The sequence below is a fragment of the Plutella xylostella genome, chromosome 16 (assembly GCF_932276165.1).
Source record: "Plutella xylostella chromosome 16, ilPluXylo3.1, whole genome shotgun sequence".
Taxonomy (NCBI): domain Eukaryota; kingdom Metazoa; phylum Arthropoda; class Insecta; order Lepidoptera; family Plutellidae; genus Plutella; species Plutella xylostella.
This window is the reverse complement of record NC_063996.1, coordinates 4425637-4443033: the sequence shown is the minus strand read 5'-3', so window position 1 is coordinate 4443033 and position 17397 is coordinate 4425637. Positions and strand designations below refer to the sequence as shown.

Here is a 17397-nt window from a genome sequence, read left to right as displayed (position 1 = left end):
TGCAGCGCTGCAGCAGCGCTGCAGTCGCGCGACACTTAGCGACTAATTTGAAGGCGCCCTTAAGTTGGATTAATTATGCAGTCATAGTATCTAGGACGCTAGCTTAAACATAAGTTAATGACTAGCTCGTGTAAAGCAGTAAGATTATAATTATTTATCAATTCAAAGCATTTTTATCTATTTAATAATTACACCTAAACCTACATACATAATTATGTAATAATATTTTAAATATAAATTTAATAATGGTCCGCTTTATCTATTGTGGTAGAGGTTGGTGTGATGGGTTCAGGGTAATAATATATAAATAATAAATCTAATTTGTAAGGACAAGAACCAAGCAAATAAATCTATTTTGAGATTATAAATTTGAGTTTGTTTTTTATAATTGATAAAATAGGTTAGGTACTGCGAAAAGTGGGTGTCTCCGTGACCCCTGATTACGACTTTGTCTAACACAAATATAACATATCAGTCAGGAAAGTCAAACAAAACACCATATACTGCTCAATTCTATAAATATATTAAACCTTAAACGTACACTACTCAAAGAAGTCCTTTGCTTTTAACCTCGACCGTTTCGCGACATTGATTTGCAGGAGGTTATCCGTGAGATCTGTTTGTCCAGCTACGGTTGACCCTTGATTTCTTTCTCTGGCGTTGGGTGTGGTGACGAGTGGGGTTCTCCGAGGGGTCTTGGGGGTGGTCGAGCGGGCGATGCCCATGTCGTTGGGAGTTAGTTTGAGTCGCGGGGACAGGAGGTGTTTGGTCGCGAGTCTGCGAGCCGCTGGTGACATGCTCGCCAGCCGCTCCGTGTTCGTTCTGAAACTGAAAATGTGTTGCGGTGAGTATGGATAAAAAAGTTAGAGTAGGATTATTTCTGGTCACCTGAAGAAGAGCGTATTGTCGTTGGGTTCTCGAGTGCCTCGAAGAGTCTAATGTAAATGGCAGGAAACGGAATACAATAGAATATCATTTTATTCGACGTAAAAAGTATTTGTCGATAGTCATAATATTACTCTTTAACCATTTTACAATTGCACAGTCACTGAGGAGAAGAAATGGCGAAAGAAACTTCTCGGATGGGATGACCATCGTGTACTTGTCAATTTGACGAAAAATTAGGAGATGTGTGGCAGTCGGCTTGCCCGCTTACACAACACAAGATTGTGTTGGGGCCCACCAACCGGCACTAGGCCAGCGTGGTTTACTAGGTCTTAACTTCCTTCATTGGAAGGGCCCCAGCAGAGGGGACGTTATGATGATGATGATGATATGTGGTGACATCAGTGCATCATTACCTGGGCGTGGTCGGGGCCACCCGGGGCGTGGTGGGGCGACGCCTGCGACTTGCTCGCCAGCTGCAGCTACATGTGGTGCCTACAGTGCATCATTACCTGGGCGTGGTCGGGGCTGCTCTGGGCGTGCTCGGCCAGCTGCAGCGCGATAGACGAGGAATGACTACACGTAGTATCCGCTAGTTCATCATTATCTGGGCGTGGTCGGCGCTGCTCTGGGCGTGGTGGGGCGACGCAGGCGTGCGACTTGCTCTGCCAGCTTTAGACGAGGAATGACTATATATGGTGCCTACAGCGCATCATTACCTGGGCGTGGTCGGGGCCACCCGGGGCGTGGTGGGGCGACGCCTGCGTGCAACCTGTTCAGCCAGTTGCAGCGCGATGCGCTCGCGCGCGCCCGCCTCCAGCATACGGTATGCCGCGCCCGCCGCCACGCTGGAATGTGAAGGAGTGTTTTAGTATACAGAGGACAACAGAAAGCGTATTGTGGATGGTCTTCCGGCCCACTGGAAAGCCTTAGATAGGTACGTAGTGGCGGGATGAGAATCGAACTGGCTAGAGTAGCTGGGCGACCTTGGATAGTTAGTGGCTGGAGGAAAGCTGAAGACAGAGTGCTGTGGCGCTTTTTAGTATAGGCCAGTATTTATGTATAGCACTGGACGATTACAGGCTGATGATGATGATGTTAGTAGCCGTACAAGATGGCCGTCAACAGTGTATATGGCCACTATACTCAGATGGCCGTCTTAATAAAAAATTGCCGATGTATTGAATACATGTTCCGTATGTGGTCACCATACTCACGGTGGCTGCCTTTAATTATTCAAAATGGCCGATTTAACAGAACATGGCGGGTGTATTAAAGATGGCCGCCTAAAATGGCGGCTTTAAATATAAAATCACTCACTGTGGTATCGGCGTGTCTCCCCCATCTAGTCTAAAGGGCGTCCCCTCGATCTCGCCCCACGTCATGAGCGGCGACTGGTCGGGCGCGGCGCCGGGCTGCGGCGACGGCGGCGGCAGCAGCGCGTACTGGCTGCTCTGCGCCACGCACACGCCGTCTACGCCGATCTTGCCGGTGCCCGTCGCGTCCTGGGGGGATAGATTTAGGTTTTTAGGTTGGTAAAGTACCTTCTAGTACACGTTGACTTTCGGGATACAATGTATTGTCATTGAGTATGAATGGTCTGGAGATGAAATAGGCAGACGTTCCCCTCTGGCGGGGTGGTAGGCCAGAAAGGCCCATCGATTTATAAAAACTAGTTGCAGTCTCAATTTTCACTAGACTCAATCTAGTTGGCAAAGCGTTCGTTTCATAGAAAATGATATGTTTACATACTAAAATGACAGCTACAATTCATAGAATATCCGGATTCCGGATTTGATCACAGATTTGGTCATGGTTTATTGTTATTAGCTGTTTCCTAGCAACCAATGTCAAAAAAATGCAATAGTGATGTACCGGTATGTAGATATGTATTAATCGACAAAAAAGGTCATAGTTGGGAAGCGTCCGTAGTCGAATTGGCTTCAGTAATCGTAACTGATCACTGAGGTTTAAGCAACAACTGACACGGTCAGCCATTGGTAGGTACAGCATGAGTTACCGATTTCAAATGGTTCTTTTCTGGACGCTTCCGTGCTTCGGACGGGACGTTAAGCCGTGGGTCCCAGTTGCTGCTTCGGCAGCAGTCGTTAAGCCTAGTCAGAGGCCACCCGAAGGGGCGGCTTGAAAGCATCTGACCGTCGGGTTGCCCACCTACTCGACAACTTCAGTGCATTGTACTCATTCAAAAACGGCGATACGGCTCGCGACCTATCACGTGAGTATAAATGTACAGCGAAAAGCGGGTGAATTCGTTTATTAGTCATTCCTAATTAAATTTTACTATACCTAATTAATTTGAAATTAGTATTTCTAACCCATGTTCTCGAATTCATCGATAACACTTATCGATAATTGTTACATCCATTGGCAAGAAAAATGAAGACACTGTGTTCATTATTAAATGTCACTTCACGTAACCCTTATTGCTGGGAATTAAAACTCATAATCATATGTCCCATGAGACATAATCATGGTAAACGGTAAAATTTCCCCCCGCAAAAATTGGCAGACTTTTTTGTATCAAGAAAGATCGCTATGACGCTTCCCGAGGGTACACCCGAGTCCGCGTTGTTCTATGTGTATTGTTGTAATAGTGGTAAATAATAAAAATGTGCGTGACTATAGACTCGTTGTAACAAGACCGAGAAGAGGATCAAGTTGGTGTTGGGGTCCCTTGAGCGATTCCACCAGCATAACTTCTTTAATATTTACAAGTGTATAAGAGAATTTATAATTATGTACAGCATGAAAAAATTAAAAATCATTTTTATTCGTCGTAAAATGAATGCATTCTTAAGAAAGTCAATTAACTACTCTCCATTTGGAAAAAATGGCTCTTCTAATATATCCCCACCTGACTCCGTGCAATAGCCTCAATCTCCTCCTTGTTCCGCTGATGGTCGAAGGGGTCGGCCCTCAGCCGGGTGTTGTGGTGCTGAAGCTGCGGCTTCGGCGGCGCCGCCTGCCCCGACCCGTCCGGCACGTACATTATGTAGTTCCTGGCGCGGTACGACCAGGTTGCTAGCTGTGGAGAGAGGTTTTTAGATGAATTAAAGGGGATACAATTATAAGATAAGGATGAGGGATACAATAATGAGAGGGAAGAATAATAATTATGAGATGAGAAACCTATATATGACTCCTAGAGTATCGATAAAGACATCAGTCATAATAAAATCACCACATAGGGGATGAGGGCCACTACTCCATATAACAAACCCCAGATTGGTTTTATATTATTATTTGAGCATGTTAGGAGCTAGGTGCCATGCATGTTAGGGTCAATTCACACGTACTACAACCACACCACAACTATGCTGTGTGGTCGGGCCTATATTTTGTATTGAAAATGAGTACTAATGCAATTCACACGTGCCACATTTTGCCGTTGTTATCGACCACCTGTGTAATACGACCACATCGCAACCACATCGTGTCGGCAACGCCGCCACGCGGCGGCGGCACCGCGGCCACCTGCTCTCCCTATTAACTGCACACGACCACGTGGTTACCACATCGACATTTTATCGCTCTACCACAACGCAACTGCAAAAAGCCGCTGAGACACTATTCACACGTAACCACAGCTTGACCACATTATGTCGCTGCGACGTGGTGTGGTGTGGTACGTGTGAATTGACATTTATATCGAAAAACAAAGGGAAACAGCTCAGCCGGCATTCCCTTCAGTTCTAGTGCTCGTAACACAGTGGCAACATACGTTACCTCATCAGGCCTATTTGTCTGGTCAGCCTGCTCCTCGATACTGGGCAGCGCCGCCGCCGCCGCCACCAGCGCTCGTGACGTCACTTCCGCTTCGAATGCGGGAGCCAGCTTGCCATACCGCTTCTTGTCTTCCAGCGCAATGACCCGGTCGTAGCTGGCGTTGTCTTCACTAGTGTGCGACGCTAGAAACGAATCTGGAATGTGGAGATAGTGTTTTGTTTTGAGATGTAATGCAGAGGTATATGATACAGTGTATTTTTTTATTTTTTTTGTTCCTTGATTGTTCTAACATGCGATCAGTTGTTGGACCACAAGCAGTTATTTTGAGCGGTAGAGTGACTTGCAGAACTGGCCTCTCCATTGATAGGCTGTCCTTCATTAAAATTTATTCAGTTTTATTCAACTGAATAATTGTCCCAGATGTGGCTTCGTTTAAGGCGACGGGTCATTTCTGTCTGTGTTAGACATCGCGCCAGCTCATTTTCATGATTTGTTATTTTTTTTTTACTTGTCAAAAAGGTAAAAAGACAATGAGATTGTTTACATTACTATGTATGCAAAAATGTGGTGTACATAAGTCTCTACTACCTATTGGGTTATCATTGAATTAAATAACGTACATGCTGCACCTACTTTTCGCCAGTGTCATGTTCATTAATGCCATCCTCAGATAATATTATTGAAGGAAAATCTGGTAGCAGGAATGAGTCAATCTAAGTTCAAATTTGAATGAATGATTAAAATGTTAAAATTTCACATCAACAAAATACTTTAACTAGGTACTAGCACTTGTATTTTTTCACATATTTTCACTATTGTACTTACCCAAAGTGTGGTTATCAGTAATATCTTTTGGTTTTTCTGTAGCTGTGTTTTGTTCTGAAAGTGTTCCCATTTCTCGGACGGTGGGAGTCATGGGAGAGCCCGAGTGGTCCAGGTTGGGAGTGTCAAAAGTGGCTGGGGAATTGTCTGTAACATAAATAGTATAATATTTAGGGAAAATTTGGACATACCATAGAACCAGCCATGTTCAATATTGTTAAGGAATAATTTTAATCATTCAAAACTGGGAAGTAGATGTAAGCAATAGGTACACAATTGCGGTCATTCAAATCATGTGGCTTAAAGAGTGAGTGCTACTAAAAACTTTTGTAAGCTTTTGCGCCCCATGCTCATGCCCCATGCCTCTGACTTCTTCTTCCCAGTTTGAAAATATGATTGTTTAATCTTTTTTCTATTTTCTGATTTAGTTTGGATGGTGTTAAAAGTACTCACAAGGCTCGGTGGGTGGTCTCTGGCCGCTGTACTTGTGTGTGAGTTCCCGCAGCCTCTCATAGTCTTTGTTCTCTGTGGCCTCCAAGAAGTCATTCTGCGCCTTCAGCTTCTCCAAGTCAGGGAAGAAATCTCTTTGAATTATTTTTGATATTCCCTGTAATGTGTAATATTATTCAGTTACTGCCTGGTATGAAATATTTATGAGTACAATCAAAGCGTTGGAATGCTGTTATGTGTAGACCAAGCATTAAATCTGTGCTACTATGGCTGGTATATCTTTCCAACAACACAGCAAAGGCAAAGCTATTCAAGTAATATTTGAGTAAGTAATCATTTACCTCTACATAAAGTTCTTCGTCGAGGACTTTCGATTTCTTATTCACTTTCCTCGTGGGTACCTTTGGAACTTTGAAAACACTGCATTCACTCTTCAGTAACTTCATGTTGAGCAAGGCAGCCTCGCCTGGCCTAGAAGGCGTGTTGTTGTTGGTTTCCGACATTATTGTCACAATTATATGTTTTGGAGCTTAGATTATGTATTCGGCCACCATAATCTGGATTTAAAAAGAAACAAATATTCGGTAGAACAAACAATATTCAAGAAAATCTACAATAGAAATTAATTTTACGATGGTTTGTTTGAGATTTTTGTGATTATTGACATTGCCAGATTTGCCAGAAAATATGACCAATGACGTAATGAATGACAGATGACAAAAATGTTCTACACGAGTTAATCTGTGGTTATATTAGTTATATAAAACGATTGTCGATGGTGCTTAGACCGGCCGCACACATACGATTTGTACTTCTGAGGGCCTAGGTCAGATATAACTAATCAAAGATTTTTGTATGTTGCTAATACAAATAAATATATTTGAATTTAAATTTTAATTTGCTTGATCTAATGAGAGTTTTTAAGCAGCACAAGCAAAACTAGACTAGACTCGCAACCTAGCGGTACGCAGTCGTAGCGCAAGATTTTCGTTTAGTTTTCACTGCACGAAAGATGAGAAAATCTCCCGCTACAATAGGCTGTCTGGTTTTCTTTTAGTCCTTAAGATAGAACAACAACTTGGGTGTGCCATTTATAAAACAAGGTCATGTGCTCTTTCTCAACAACCCACTAAGTATAGTTTTTTTATCTTTGCAAATAAGATGCTGCGCCCGTAACTAGATGAAATTTTGACGTGGAATGTAAATTATTACTATATGACTCAACTATATTACTAGAGAGGCCAACATATTATATCTGCAGACGCGACAGCCTACACTACAGTTATCTCTCTAGGTACTAAACCTAATCACTGATGAATAATTCTTCCTTCCTATAAACCTACCAAGGCAACAAGGTACTACATATTATACCTAGGTAGGTGCCTACTCGTAAACGCATTAGAAATTAGATTACTTTATTGATTTGATTTAACTATTCAACAATCAACATTTCCATTATAATATAAATGTGCCTTAAGTGCCTACAGAAACAAGCTGACAACCGGAAGTGTACGTCCACCGTCTACTACACAATTTGTCTTGTCTATTAAAATAATATACAAGACAGGACATTGTAACGGCTACGGGCGTACCTTGTAGGGATTGAGATACATACCGAGACCGAGAGATAAGAAATCTGAAAGGTAGGTACCTATTTAACATTGATATAATAAAGATATACGTATTCATGAAATGACTGACAAGAATTACCTATTAGTAGTTATTAGTTTTTTTCATAATGTTAGGTACTTATTAGAGTTGTAGTAAGTTTGTACCTATAACACTGGTAGTGTGGTAGTTTACTACGTACCACGCCAAACCACATACCTACAGCATGCCATGCCACATCTCCAACGCACCTGACAAGCGTGGATATTATGGCAATAGCCCACCTAAATGAGTCTAACTAAATGACTGGAGGGTAACTGTAGGCAGTGGAATATTACGGGCTGCGCGTTCGCGTTCACACACAACACTCTGTCCAAAAATCGTTAATAAGTAGCTTTGATAATTGTAAGCATTGTCCTATCTCCGGTTAGGTTATCTACGATCTAAACGCCATCATTGACATAATATAGTATGGTTACTATCCTAACTAATATTATAAATGCGAAAGTAACTGTGTCTGTCTGTCTGTCTGTCTGTCTGTCTGTCTGTTACTCTTTCACGCCAAAACTACTGAACGGATTTGAATGAAATTTGGTATGCATACGGTCTGGACCCTGGGAAAGAACATAGGCTATTTTTTATCCCGGAATTCCCACGGGAAAACTTTTTAAGGCGTAGGGAAGCGCGCGGGATCAGTACTGAACGGATTTGAATGAAATTTGGTATACATATGGTCTAGACCCTGAGAAAGAACATAGGCTACTTTTTATCCCGGAATTCCCACGGGAAAACTTTTTAAGGCGAAAAGAAGCGCGCGGGAACAGTACTGAACGGATTTGAATGAAATTTGGTATACATATGGTCTAGACCCTGAGAAAGAACATAGGCTACTTTTTATCCTGGAATTCCCACGGGAAAACTTTTTAAGGCGAAGAGAAGCGCGCGGGAACAGTACTGAACGGATTTGAATGAAATTTGGTATACATTGGTCTAGACACTGATAAAGAACATAGGCTACTTTTATCCCGGAATTCCCACGGGATTTTTTTTTAAGGCGAAGGGAAGCGCGCGGGAACAGTACTGAACGGAATTGAATGAAATTTGGTATACATTGGTCTAGACCCTGAGAAAGAACATAGACTACTTTTTATCCCGGAATTCCCACGAGAAAACTTTTTAAGGCGATGCGAAGCTCGCGGGAACAGCTAGTGTACTTATAAAGCTATTAAAATAGTGTCACATAAATCTCCTTATCTATAATCTGCATTTCTTTTAACTATTAAAGTGATCTATTGAAATAAGATCGTGATCTAACATTTAAGATCTCGGCTCTAAGTTGAATTGGCCTAGTAAATAGTCTTAGGGTGTCTTGCACAACGAACTTAAATAAAATTAAATAGTTTGTCTCTTGCTCTGACAGTATAATGTCAGAGCAAGAGGTCATAGATTTAATTTTATTTAACTTTGTTGTGCAAGACGCCCTTACAGTGGGAGAAATCGTGAAATGATAAAATAAAGCACGTGCAGTTTGTAAAGGGTGCTGAACTGAAAACTTTGATGGTCACGTGACTTTTTATTTTTTTCTACGGAGAAGATAATTTAGATGAAATTGCATTTCCAATGTTTAAATTCTAATGTCTTTTTTATAAAAATAATTATTCCAAAAGTATATATAAAATGTATACATACTAAGGTAAAGAGCGAACTTAATGCTATTGCTGTTAGGCCAGTAATAATTGAATACTAATTCTTAAACCACATTAGGTACATACAAATTAACCCTGATGTACACTTTATTACAATAAATATTTTGACTATGCAGGTAGGTACGGCCGATATTGTTCTACATAACCACCCATATTAAGTACTACCTTCTATTGTATTTATATTTATTACTAGTAAGTAGGCAGGTAGGTAGGATATTAATACTTCTTTGATTTCAGCATCTGATAATGATAACATATTGATTTATATATGTCAAAGTACCTATATGGATTTCTTATAATAATTGACTTAAAAATAAGTACCTACCTAATTCATACTCCCTCAAATAAGTTATAATAGTTTTTTTGTAAAGTACTTTTTTTAAGCAACGCGTTGAACTCTTTTGTACCGAGTAAGCTCGTTGCTATAGTTAAAACTTAAAAAACCAAATGATTAAGCTATAATTTATTTAGATTAGGAAAACACTGAAAAATTTATAAGTAAACCGACTTTGTATTACGTGGATCTGTTTTCTAACTTTTACGATTGAGTTGCGAGACTTGGCTTTTACTAACGTTTAAAGATCTGTTTTTGGACACATTAATATGTCTACGTCATCATTAATGTGTAATGTTTGCTATTAGCTATTACCTCCCAATAAAAATCTCAAGGGCTGAAACATTCTTAGGTATTTAGACCCCGAGGTGAACTTTGACGCTTGAGCGTAGCGAGGGCGCTAATACATCACGACCCATTACGTTCTCACTGCTGGGGCACGGGTCTCCTTCCAATGAAGGAAGGGTTTAGGCCGCAAATGACCAGGTATTAAATAATGATAAAAGGGTTCACCTTAGCTAAACACTGTGCTTCATTACAAATACGAGGAAAGTAAAATTGGTTACGCCCTTTAGTGTAAGTATACGTAAAGTTTTTATACGTTACATTGGATATACACTCACGAGCAATGAAAAAGTTCCCCCTGTCATTGACGTTCCATATTTTGCCACTGGAACTTTTTCATTGCTCGTGAGTGTATTTTATGTATTATACTGTAAATATTTTTAAACATTGTTTTTTTAGTACAAGTAAACATAATTTATTGAACTTTAATGTTCGTTGTGTCTTTTTATTACCAAAATGCCGATGCTGTAAGCAAGGACGCAAGAATATCGTGAAAATAATATTATATTAAGTTAAATACTATGTACTTACCTACCTCATTTATATCCTTTAGCGAGTTTAAATTTATTGTTATTTCTTTGGCGACCTCAGTTTTTGCCTTGAAACATCAGTCAGGTTCAAAATCTATTGAAAAGTTGTCGTCAAAAATAATACTCACTTTTTAAAACACTCGTTTTACTTGCAGAATGCGTTTTTTTAAGACTTTTCGAGTAGTGGAGAGTTGCGAAAGCCAGCGGAAAAAAAAACAAAAAATCATACTATAAGTAAAAAGCCAGTACATGAATATGATTAAAGAGGATAAAAGAAGAAGGCTGATAGAGTGATGTGGCACAGATTAGCGTTCCATGGTGAGGTCTATGTCCATTGTCCATCAGTAAATGATCTCTATGAAATAATCGAAATTATGCTATTATCAATGCTTTTATCAGTACTGTAGTTATGACTAAGAGACAAGTAGTAGGTAAGTATACTTGTTAATTAATAGTGAATACAGGAATCATAATTAAAAGTTACTTTATTCTTACAACTTACGCTCTACATAGGTTAATTGTAGAGTTGAAACAACTCTATCAATAAAGATTTACGTCCGTTCATCAATAAATATGCTTTGGTCAATAAATTGAATGCTGATAAGAAATGATAAACTACCTCTCGTAAAAAGGGAACTCGTGGTCATTCGTTACTGAAATGGGATCCTGCAAAGCCTTTTATGTAAATATGTAAATATGTAAATAAATACAGACAGTTTCTTAAAGTAAAGTATCGATTAACAATATACATGGTGTTGCATTAAGTGGTTCTTACTGTAAGCAGTACATTCTTAATATAAAATACCATTGTTTTTGTCCTTTAATAAATATAATAGATCGTTTATATACGGACTTTAACAATTAGTTAGGATCCACTTCCGTTTTCAGGACCTAGTACTTTTACTGCACCTACTTACCCGGTTTTAATTTTTTTGTGTACTTTTTATTAGGGTTCCGTAGCCAAAATGGCAAAAACGGAACCCTTATAGTTTCGTCATGTCCGTCTGTCCGTCTGTCCGTCTGTCCGTCTGTCACAGCCGATTTACTCGGAAACTATAAGTACTACAGTGATGAAATTTGATGGGAATATGTGTTGTATGAACCGCTACAAAAATATGACACTAAATAGTAAAAAAAAGAATTGGGGGTGGGGCCCCCCATACATGTAACTGAGGGATGAATTTTTTTTTTTCGATGTACATACCCGTGTGGGGTATCAATGGAAAGGTCTTTTAAAATGATATAAAGTTTTCTAAAAAACATTTTTCTTAAAGTGAACGGTTTTTGAGATATCAGCTCTCAAAGTCGTAAAAAGTATGTCCCCCCCCCTCTATTTTTATAACTACGGGGTATAAAATTCTAAAAAAAATAGAGGTGATGCATGCTAATTAACTCTTTCAACGATTTTTGGTTTGATCAAAGTATCTCTTATAGTTTTTGAGATAGGTTGATTTAACTGTAATTTGGCTGCTACGGAACCCTTTGTGCGCGAGCCCGACTCGCACTTGGCCGGTTTTTTATTTAATTTTCTTTCTGTTTGTATTTGGTGTGTGTGGGCAGTGCACTGAATAAACGTTTTGTTTCTTCTTTCTTTCTTTCTTTCTTTCTTTCTAATGTGAAAGAGGGTGACTCAGCTCGTCATTACCACAACATAGTAAAAGGTTTCCGACAAAAACTCCGTCCCTAGTGTTTGTAGAGTAAAAACATAAGGGGAAGAATATTTTCTGAGGTAACGGGTCCGTATGCTTCCTATAATTTCAATGTCAACACAGAAGTCAATAATTATACCTACATTATCTAGGTACATACAAATATTAAACTGTAGGTAGTGAATGATTTCCAAACCTATCATTATTCATTATCCAAAGCCAATATATCTTATGTGAGATTATTATGTCTTTCTTAATAGCCTAAAACTGTAAGTGTGTTTTAAAATCAATATTTGTTTCGACTGAATGGCCCGAGGCTTCAGCGAAGGTTAACATTCGGCAGACACTGGTATTGCGCTTATTTGGACCGAACTTAATTGTGGGTACATACTTAATCAAACCAGATTTTTTACAGAAGCGGAATTCTATTATTTTTCTCCACTGTAAAAAGTTTTTAACCACTTTGAAGATATGTATACAGAGACTGAGGGGTGAATTATATAAATCTGTAATATTCGTAACATCTCGATCCCAATAATAGAGGCTGTAACTGTCATGCTCTCAATAACTAATTAAGTATGATCTCATCATCATCACGACCCATTACGTCCCCACTGCTGGGGCAAGGGTCTCCTTCTAATGAAGGAAGGGCGTAGGCCTAGTATAGAAGTATGATCTACTGGTCAGAAAACTAAACAAGATTCCGCAAGAAATATACTCTTGGAATGCAATAATTTCTACGGTATTGTCTATGCATTGTCTGTGCATATGTATTAGCATTAGGAAGATTTTTTTCAGCGTTATTTATTTGATGATTTCAGATTTGGTCCCATAATTCATCGAGAGTTGGAATATTTGACGCTATAGTAAATTCACTAGAGATGTTCACTAATAAATTTGGGTGTAACTTGGTATTTCTTCATTTGTTCATTTTCTTGAAGAAACTATGTCTTAGTATAAGTAATAATAGGTACCCTATTATGTACCGCCAAGTAATTTGACATACGATTAAGTTAAGATAAAACATTATAATTTCCAGGTGTACAGACAGTCAAAATTGAATTGCAATTTATTAAAATAATAGTTGAATTGAAACTTTGAGACATGCCACTGATACATACGGGAGGACAAGCGGATAAATTATTCATTCTATGAATGTACTAGTACCTACTTATATATGTAGGGGTAAGTAGAAGTGCGTTTTACTCAACCAGTATATTATTTATGGTCAACAATAAACTATATAAGTACTTTAAGTAGATACGTTGGTTTGATCTAAGATTCTTACGAATAAATAAATACATTGTAGAGTCTGTAAGACTGAGCGCCTGTTTCATAATGTCTGGGTAACTAGATAACTAGACATGTTGTCACTCTCTGAAATTATGTTTTAAACAGTGACAGCATGTCTTTTCTTTTAACAGGCCCTGAGACTCCAAAATTCACAGAATAGCACGGAACAGAATTTGTGTATACTTAGCTACAGTTACCCAAAATTGATAATGCGCATAGAAATCTTCGTCATTGTTCGGCAACGGTCGTATTCCCGAGCGTTAGAAAACTATATGTATTTAGAGTGGTTAAGTGCATTTTCTTCATGCAATTTTAGTAGAATTATGAATTTGGTGCTAAGAGAGATTTATCAATAACGAAATCTGATTCGATAATTCATAATATTGTCATAATATTAAAATTTACTTCGAAAATGTTACAGTACTTTCCAAGTGTCTTATTGAAGCTGATTTGTAAAGATGGATGAAAGAAGGTTTGAATAACACAAGGTTTAGGCATATTTTAAGATGAAATGGATTTCAAACACAGGTTTACATTAATAATTTAAAATGTCAGTTCAAAAGTACCTACTTACAGCCCTGATCATTTTCACATTAATAAAAATGGATTTCAAACACAGATTAAGATTAAAATTTTAAAATCTCATTTCAAAAGTTATTTACAGCACTGATCATTTCACATTAATATTAAAATTACAAACTTGGTCTTTTGGGTGTGGCTTTATTTACAAAGTGAAGTCTTTCAATGTGACATATATTTTATTCTTTAATTTGTTTCATAATAAGGCGTCATCAAAAATAATTTTATTAATTTTGTAATTAAATTCACATTTGAAAACAAAACCAAGAACGATGTGTAATAACAGCTCTATACATATAATTCCACAGAACTGACTGACAAGAGATTGAAGGACCTTTGACTGATTGGTGACAGCCACCCACAGCCCGAATTGTTTTCTATTATGTGACACATGATATTGACTCCTATTTCTTTCAAACACGGTGCAAAATCCAAGTTCATTGTTTAAGGCTCTTACGATTCAATGATTCGGGTGTTTTCGGAAATACGACAGTTAGCGAACATTTGCATGTGCATTATTAATATTTAGAATAGAATAGAATAGAATAATAATAGAATAATATTTATTCAGAAAATATTTTAAAAATAGGTCAAATCTTAATGCTAAATGTAGGTGAAATACTGCTCTGAACTAGGAAATAACAGAGTTTTTCCTGTGTTTCAGATTAAAAAGATCTTACATAGAAGAACTTAAGCATCTAATTAAATAATCTTAGTTACTAAACATCTTACAAATAAGTTTAAACAAGGCAGAATTATGTAAAAAAAGAATGTGCAAAGTAGAAATAAAATTGTTTGCTGAATAATTGTATAATATGTAGGTACAATGTGCAGAGGTGACCGTATCATCATTTATTATAATATGGGAGAACTGTACATAATATTGTACTATTTTATTTTAAGTTGTCATATTTAATGTTTTCTTTAATGGTGCAAGATAAAGAGAATCCTATTCTATTAGTATTCTATTCTATATTATGTCCTCGTGAGTCCCCTCGGGCTGACCCGGCGCCCTTGCGTCCGGTCACGGCGTCGCACCCACAGTCTCACAGACAGACAACAACGTTCGTACTACATGTTAGTATAATACCTATAATCTAAACTGGCTTTTGCGTAATCCATAATCCGACAACTTAAGCTCTGTGAAGTTATGTAGGGTTTCATTTGGTATCTGTTTGTAAATTGATGATTTTCATGATAGTTACTTGTCGAGAACACTCTGAATGCCCTTTTTAAAAAAGTTAAATAGTTCACCAATCGAAAAATTTAATAATGCTCAATAGGGTAATTCTTGTCCTAAATCAATGAAATAATCCCAATAATTATATCAGTCTTCTACAACATTAAAAAATTATAGAATTTTACTACTTCATAAATAAATACATAAATATGTGGGGACATCTCACACACGGCCATCCGACCCCAAGCTAGGCAGAGCCTGTGTTATGGGTATCGGACAGCTGACATATCTACACAAATACATAGATAGATACATATTAAATTTAAATATCATATTATAATAAAGTAGAATATATTGAAACCACCCACGCGAGTTAATTGCTACAATGTTAGTATATAGGTAGGCACCTACCTCAGAATAAAATTTTTAGACATCCGTTGAAGTTTTAATTAGCTAGCCAGGTTGTGAGGCCAGGGGGTTTACACAAACAAGTCGAACAACGAACGAACGAGAGTCATGCAATCGTACGATTAATACTATTTAATAGAGTCGTGGGTAGCACAGCAGTGCTCTATAACTTGTTTTTTTTGCAAGCAAGAGTGACCCCCAGAGCCGTGGGTGGATGTTGACGGCACTCCACATTACACTTTATTTGAAATGAGCCCGATTTGCTCAAGTACTTAGGTATTACCGGCGAAAGTTTATTCCTTAACGAGACTTTATGATAATTGTGACAATCATTTTGAGATCATACAACGTTTACAAAAGAAGGCGCCGTTTAATGTTGTCTTTACGGGTAAGCAACAAGGGCGTACCCAGGTAGGAGCAGGGGGGGGCAGCTGCCCCCCCCTAGAAGATAAAATAAACGTAAATTTTCCTTACAAGTTGGAATTAAAAACGTGTTACTTACTGTGCGCAATATGAAGTGTTGGAAAAAAGTATCTTTTCTTTTTAGTCAGATATTTTGATTTAATATTCTTTAATCTATAATGTTTCAATATAACCCGACCGACCATCATCTCGGAACAGGTATGAGCTGCCCCCCCCTAGCTGAAATCCTGGGTACGCCCTTGGTAAGCAAGCTTTTGTAAAGTAGCGAAAATAAAACTGCTCTGTATAGTAATTTACGCGACCAACAAAGCTTGTTTGGTGCTTCGTTGTAGAACAAAAGTTGTTCAGAATAAACCCCTGAGTCACCCCCTTTCGGCTTTCTATACTTACACTTTTTTCAACACCCTGTTTATGGGATAGGTTAATCGAGGAAGCCCCTTTAGTGCATCCCACCGAGTATATAGGTGCCAAACTTCATTTAGTAGCGGTTACTCTTAATTCATTGCGAATGATAACAATAAATTATACTTACGTTCAAAAGTACTGAACTCTTCTATAATAAATGTGTTGTACTGTTATTACCGGTATCTGAATGGCAACCTTCGTTTCAGGTGTTTGTAATATTATCAGACGCCTTCTGTCTGTTCGAATGTGTGATAAGTGTGTGGATTTGTATGGATCATTTAACTCAAATGTTGCCAGGATATGCAGATTAATTATAATATTATTTTATTATTATATAATTATAACAAAACAGTAGGACCCGGTGTGTCCAAAGGAAATCAGCGTGTCGGTGATAAATAGTTGACTACAGCATCTATCTATAGGGATTGTCATTACCCAATCAGAAAAACGTCATTCACTGACGGCCTATAGCGATACGTATCAGTTGATACGTCACTCGCTGAGGCTACTTTAGAAGTTAATGATTAAAAATATAGTCAGGTCGATGAAATTTTACTATATTTTACTTTTTCAGAATTTTTAAATACGCTTAAATCTTTTCGTCAAAATTGCATTACAGGAAAAAAACTATATGAGTGATTCCGGAAAAAAACGCGTTCAGGCGAAGTGATAAGCTTGCGAGCAAATCTAATAAATGTTTCATCAGAACTTTCACGACAGCCCGCTGACTGTAGTACACCCTCGTACTGGCAACACCGACATTAGACAAACTGCAGCCGTCTTATTCAATTAGCTACCTAATCTTGTTAGAGCTATGGTCGTTAATCCACTAACAGGCTGTAGTGGGTGGTGTTTGGTGGTGCGGGGCGAGTATTTAGACCACGAAGTGTCGTGTCGAGCTCGGAACGAGAGTGACAATGCGGCCCTGACATTAGTCCCGTCAGTGAACCTGTCAGGTTTCGTGAGTGTACGATGTATGTAGTGTTAGTACCTACATATGTATGTAGTGTTATACCATTAACAAGGTGCTGAT

The 17397-nt window shown here is 38.4% G+C and overlaps 1 protein-coding gene across 1 annotated transcript; it reads right to left on the bottom strand.

Annotated features, from left to right (window-relative positions):
- Nucleotides 1–501: 501 nt before the first annotated feature.
- LOC105382885 (splicing factor ESS-2 homolog) lies at nucleotides 502–6572 on the bottom strand. Its single transcript, XM_048626294.1, has 8 exons — nucleotides 6246–6572; nucleotides 5908–6061; nucleotides 5458–5601; nucleotides 4633–4826; nucleotides 3761–3931; nucleotides 2206–2390; nucleotides 1605–1733; nucleotides 502–828 (listed from the first exon to the last, which is right to left on the bottom strand). Exons 1-8 carry the CDS (start codon nucleotides 6405–6407, stop codon nucleotides 543–545), a joined length of 1425 nt encoding a protein of 474 aa, XP_048482251.1. The 5' UTR covers nucleotides 6408–6572; the 3' UTR covers nucleotides 502–542.
- Between the last annotated feature and the right edge of the window lie 10825 nt (nucleotides 6573–17397).

Bases quoted from the DNA above. Each gene is read 5' to 3' on its own strand.
- LOC105382885 (XM_048626294.1), bottom strand. From the start codon at position 6,407: ATGTCGGAAACCAACAACAACACGCCTTCTAGGCCAGGCGAGGCTGCC. The intron at 3,932-4,632 runs GTAACGTATGTT...CTCTCTCCACAG, and splicing joins AGACAAATAGGCCTGATGAG to CTAGCAACCTGGTCGTACCG. The intron at 2,391-3,760 runs GTGGGGATATAT...CTATCCCCCCAG, and splicing joins AGGCTATTGCACGGAGTCAG to GACGCGACGGGCACCGGCAA.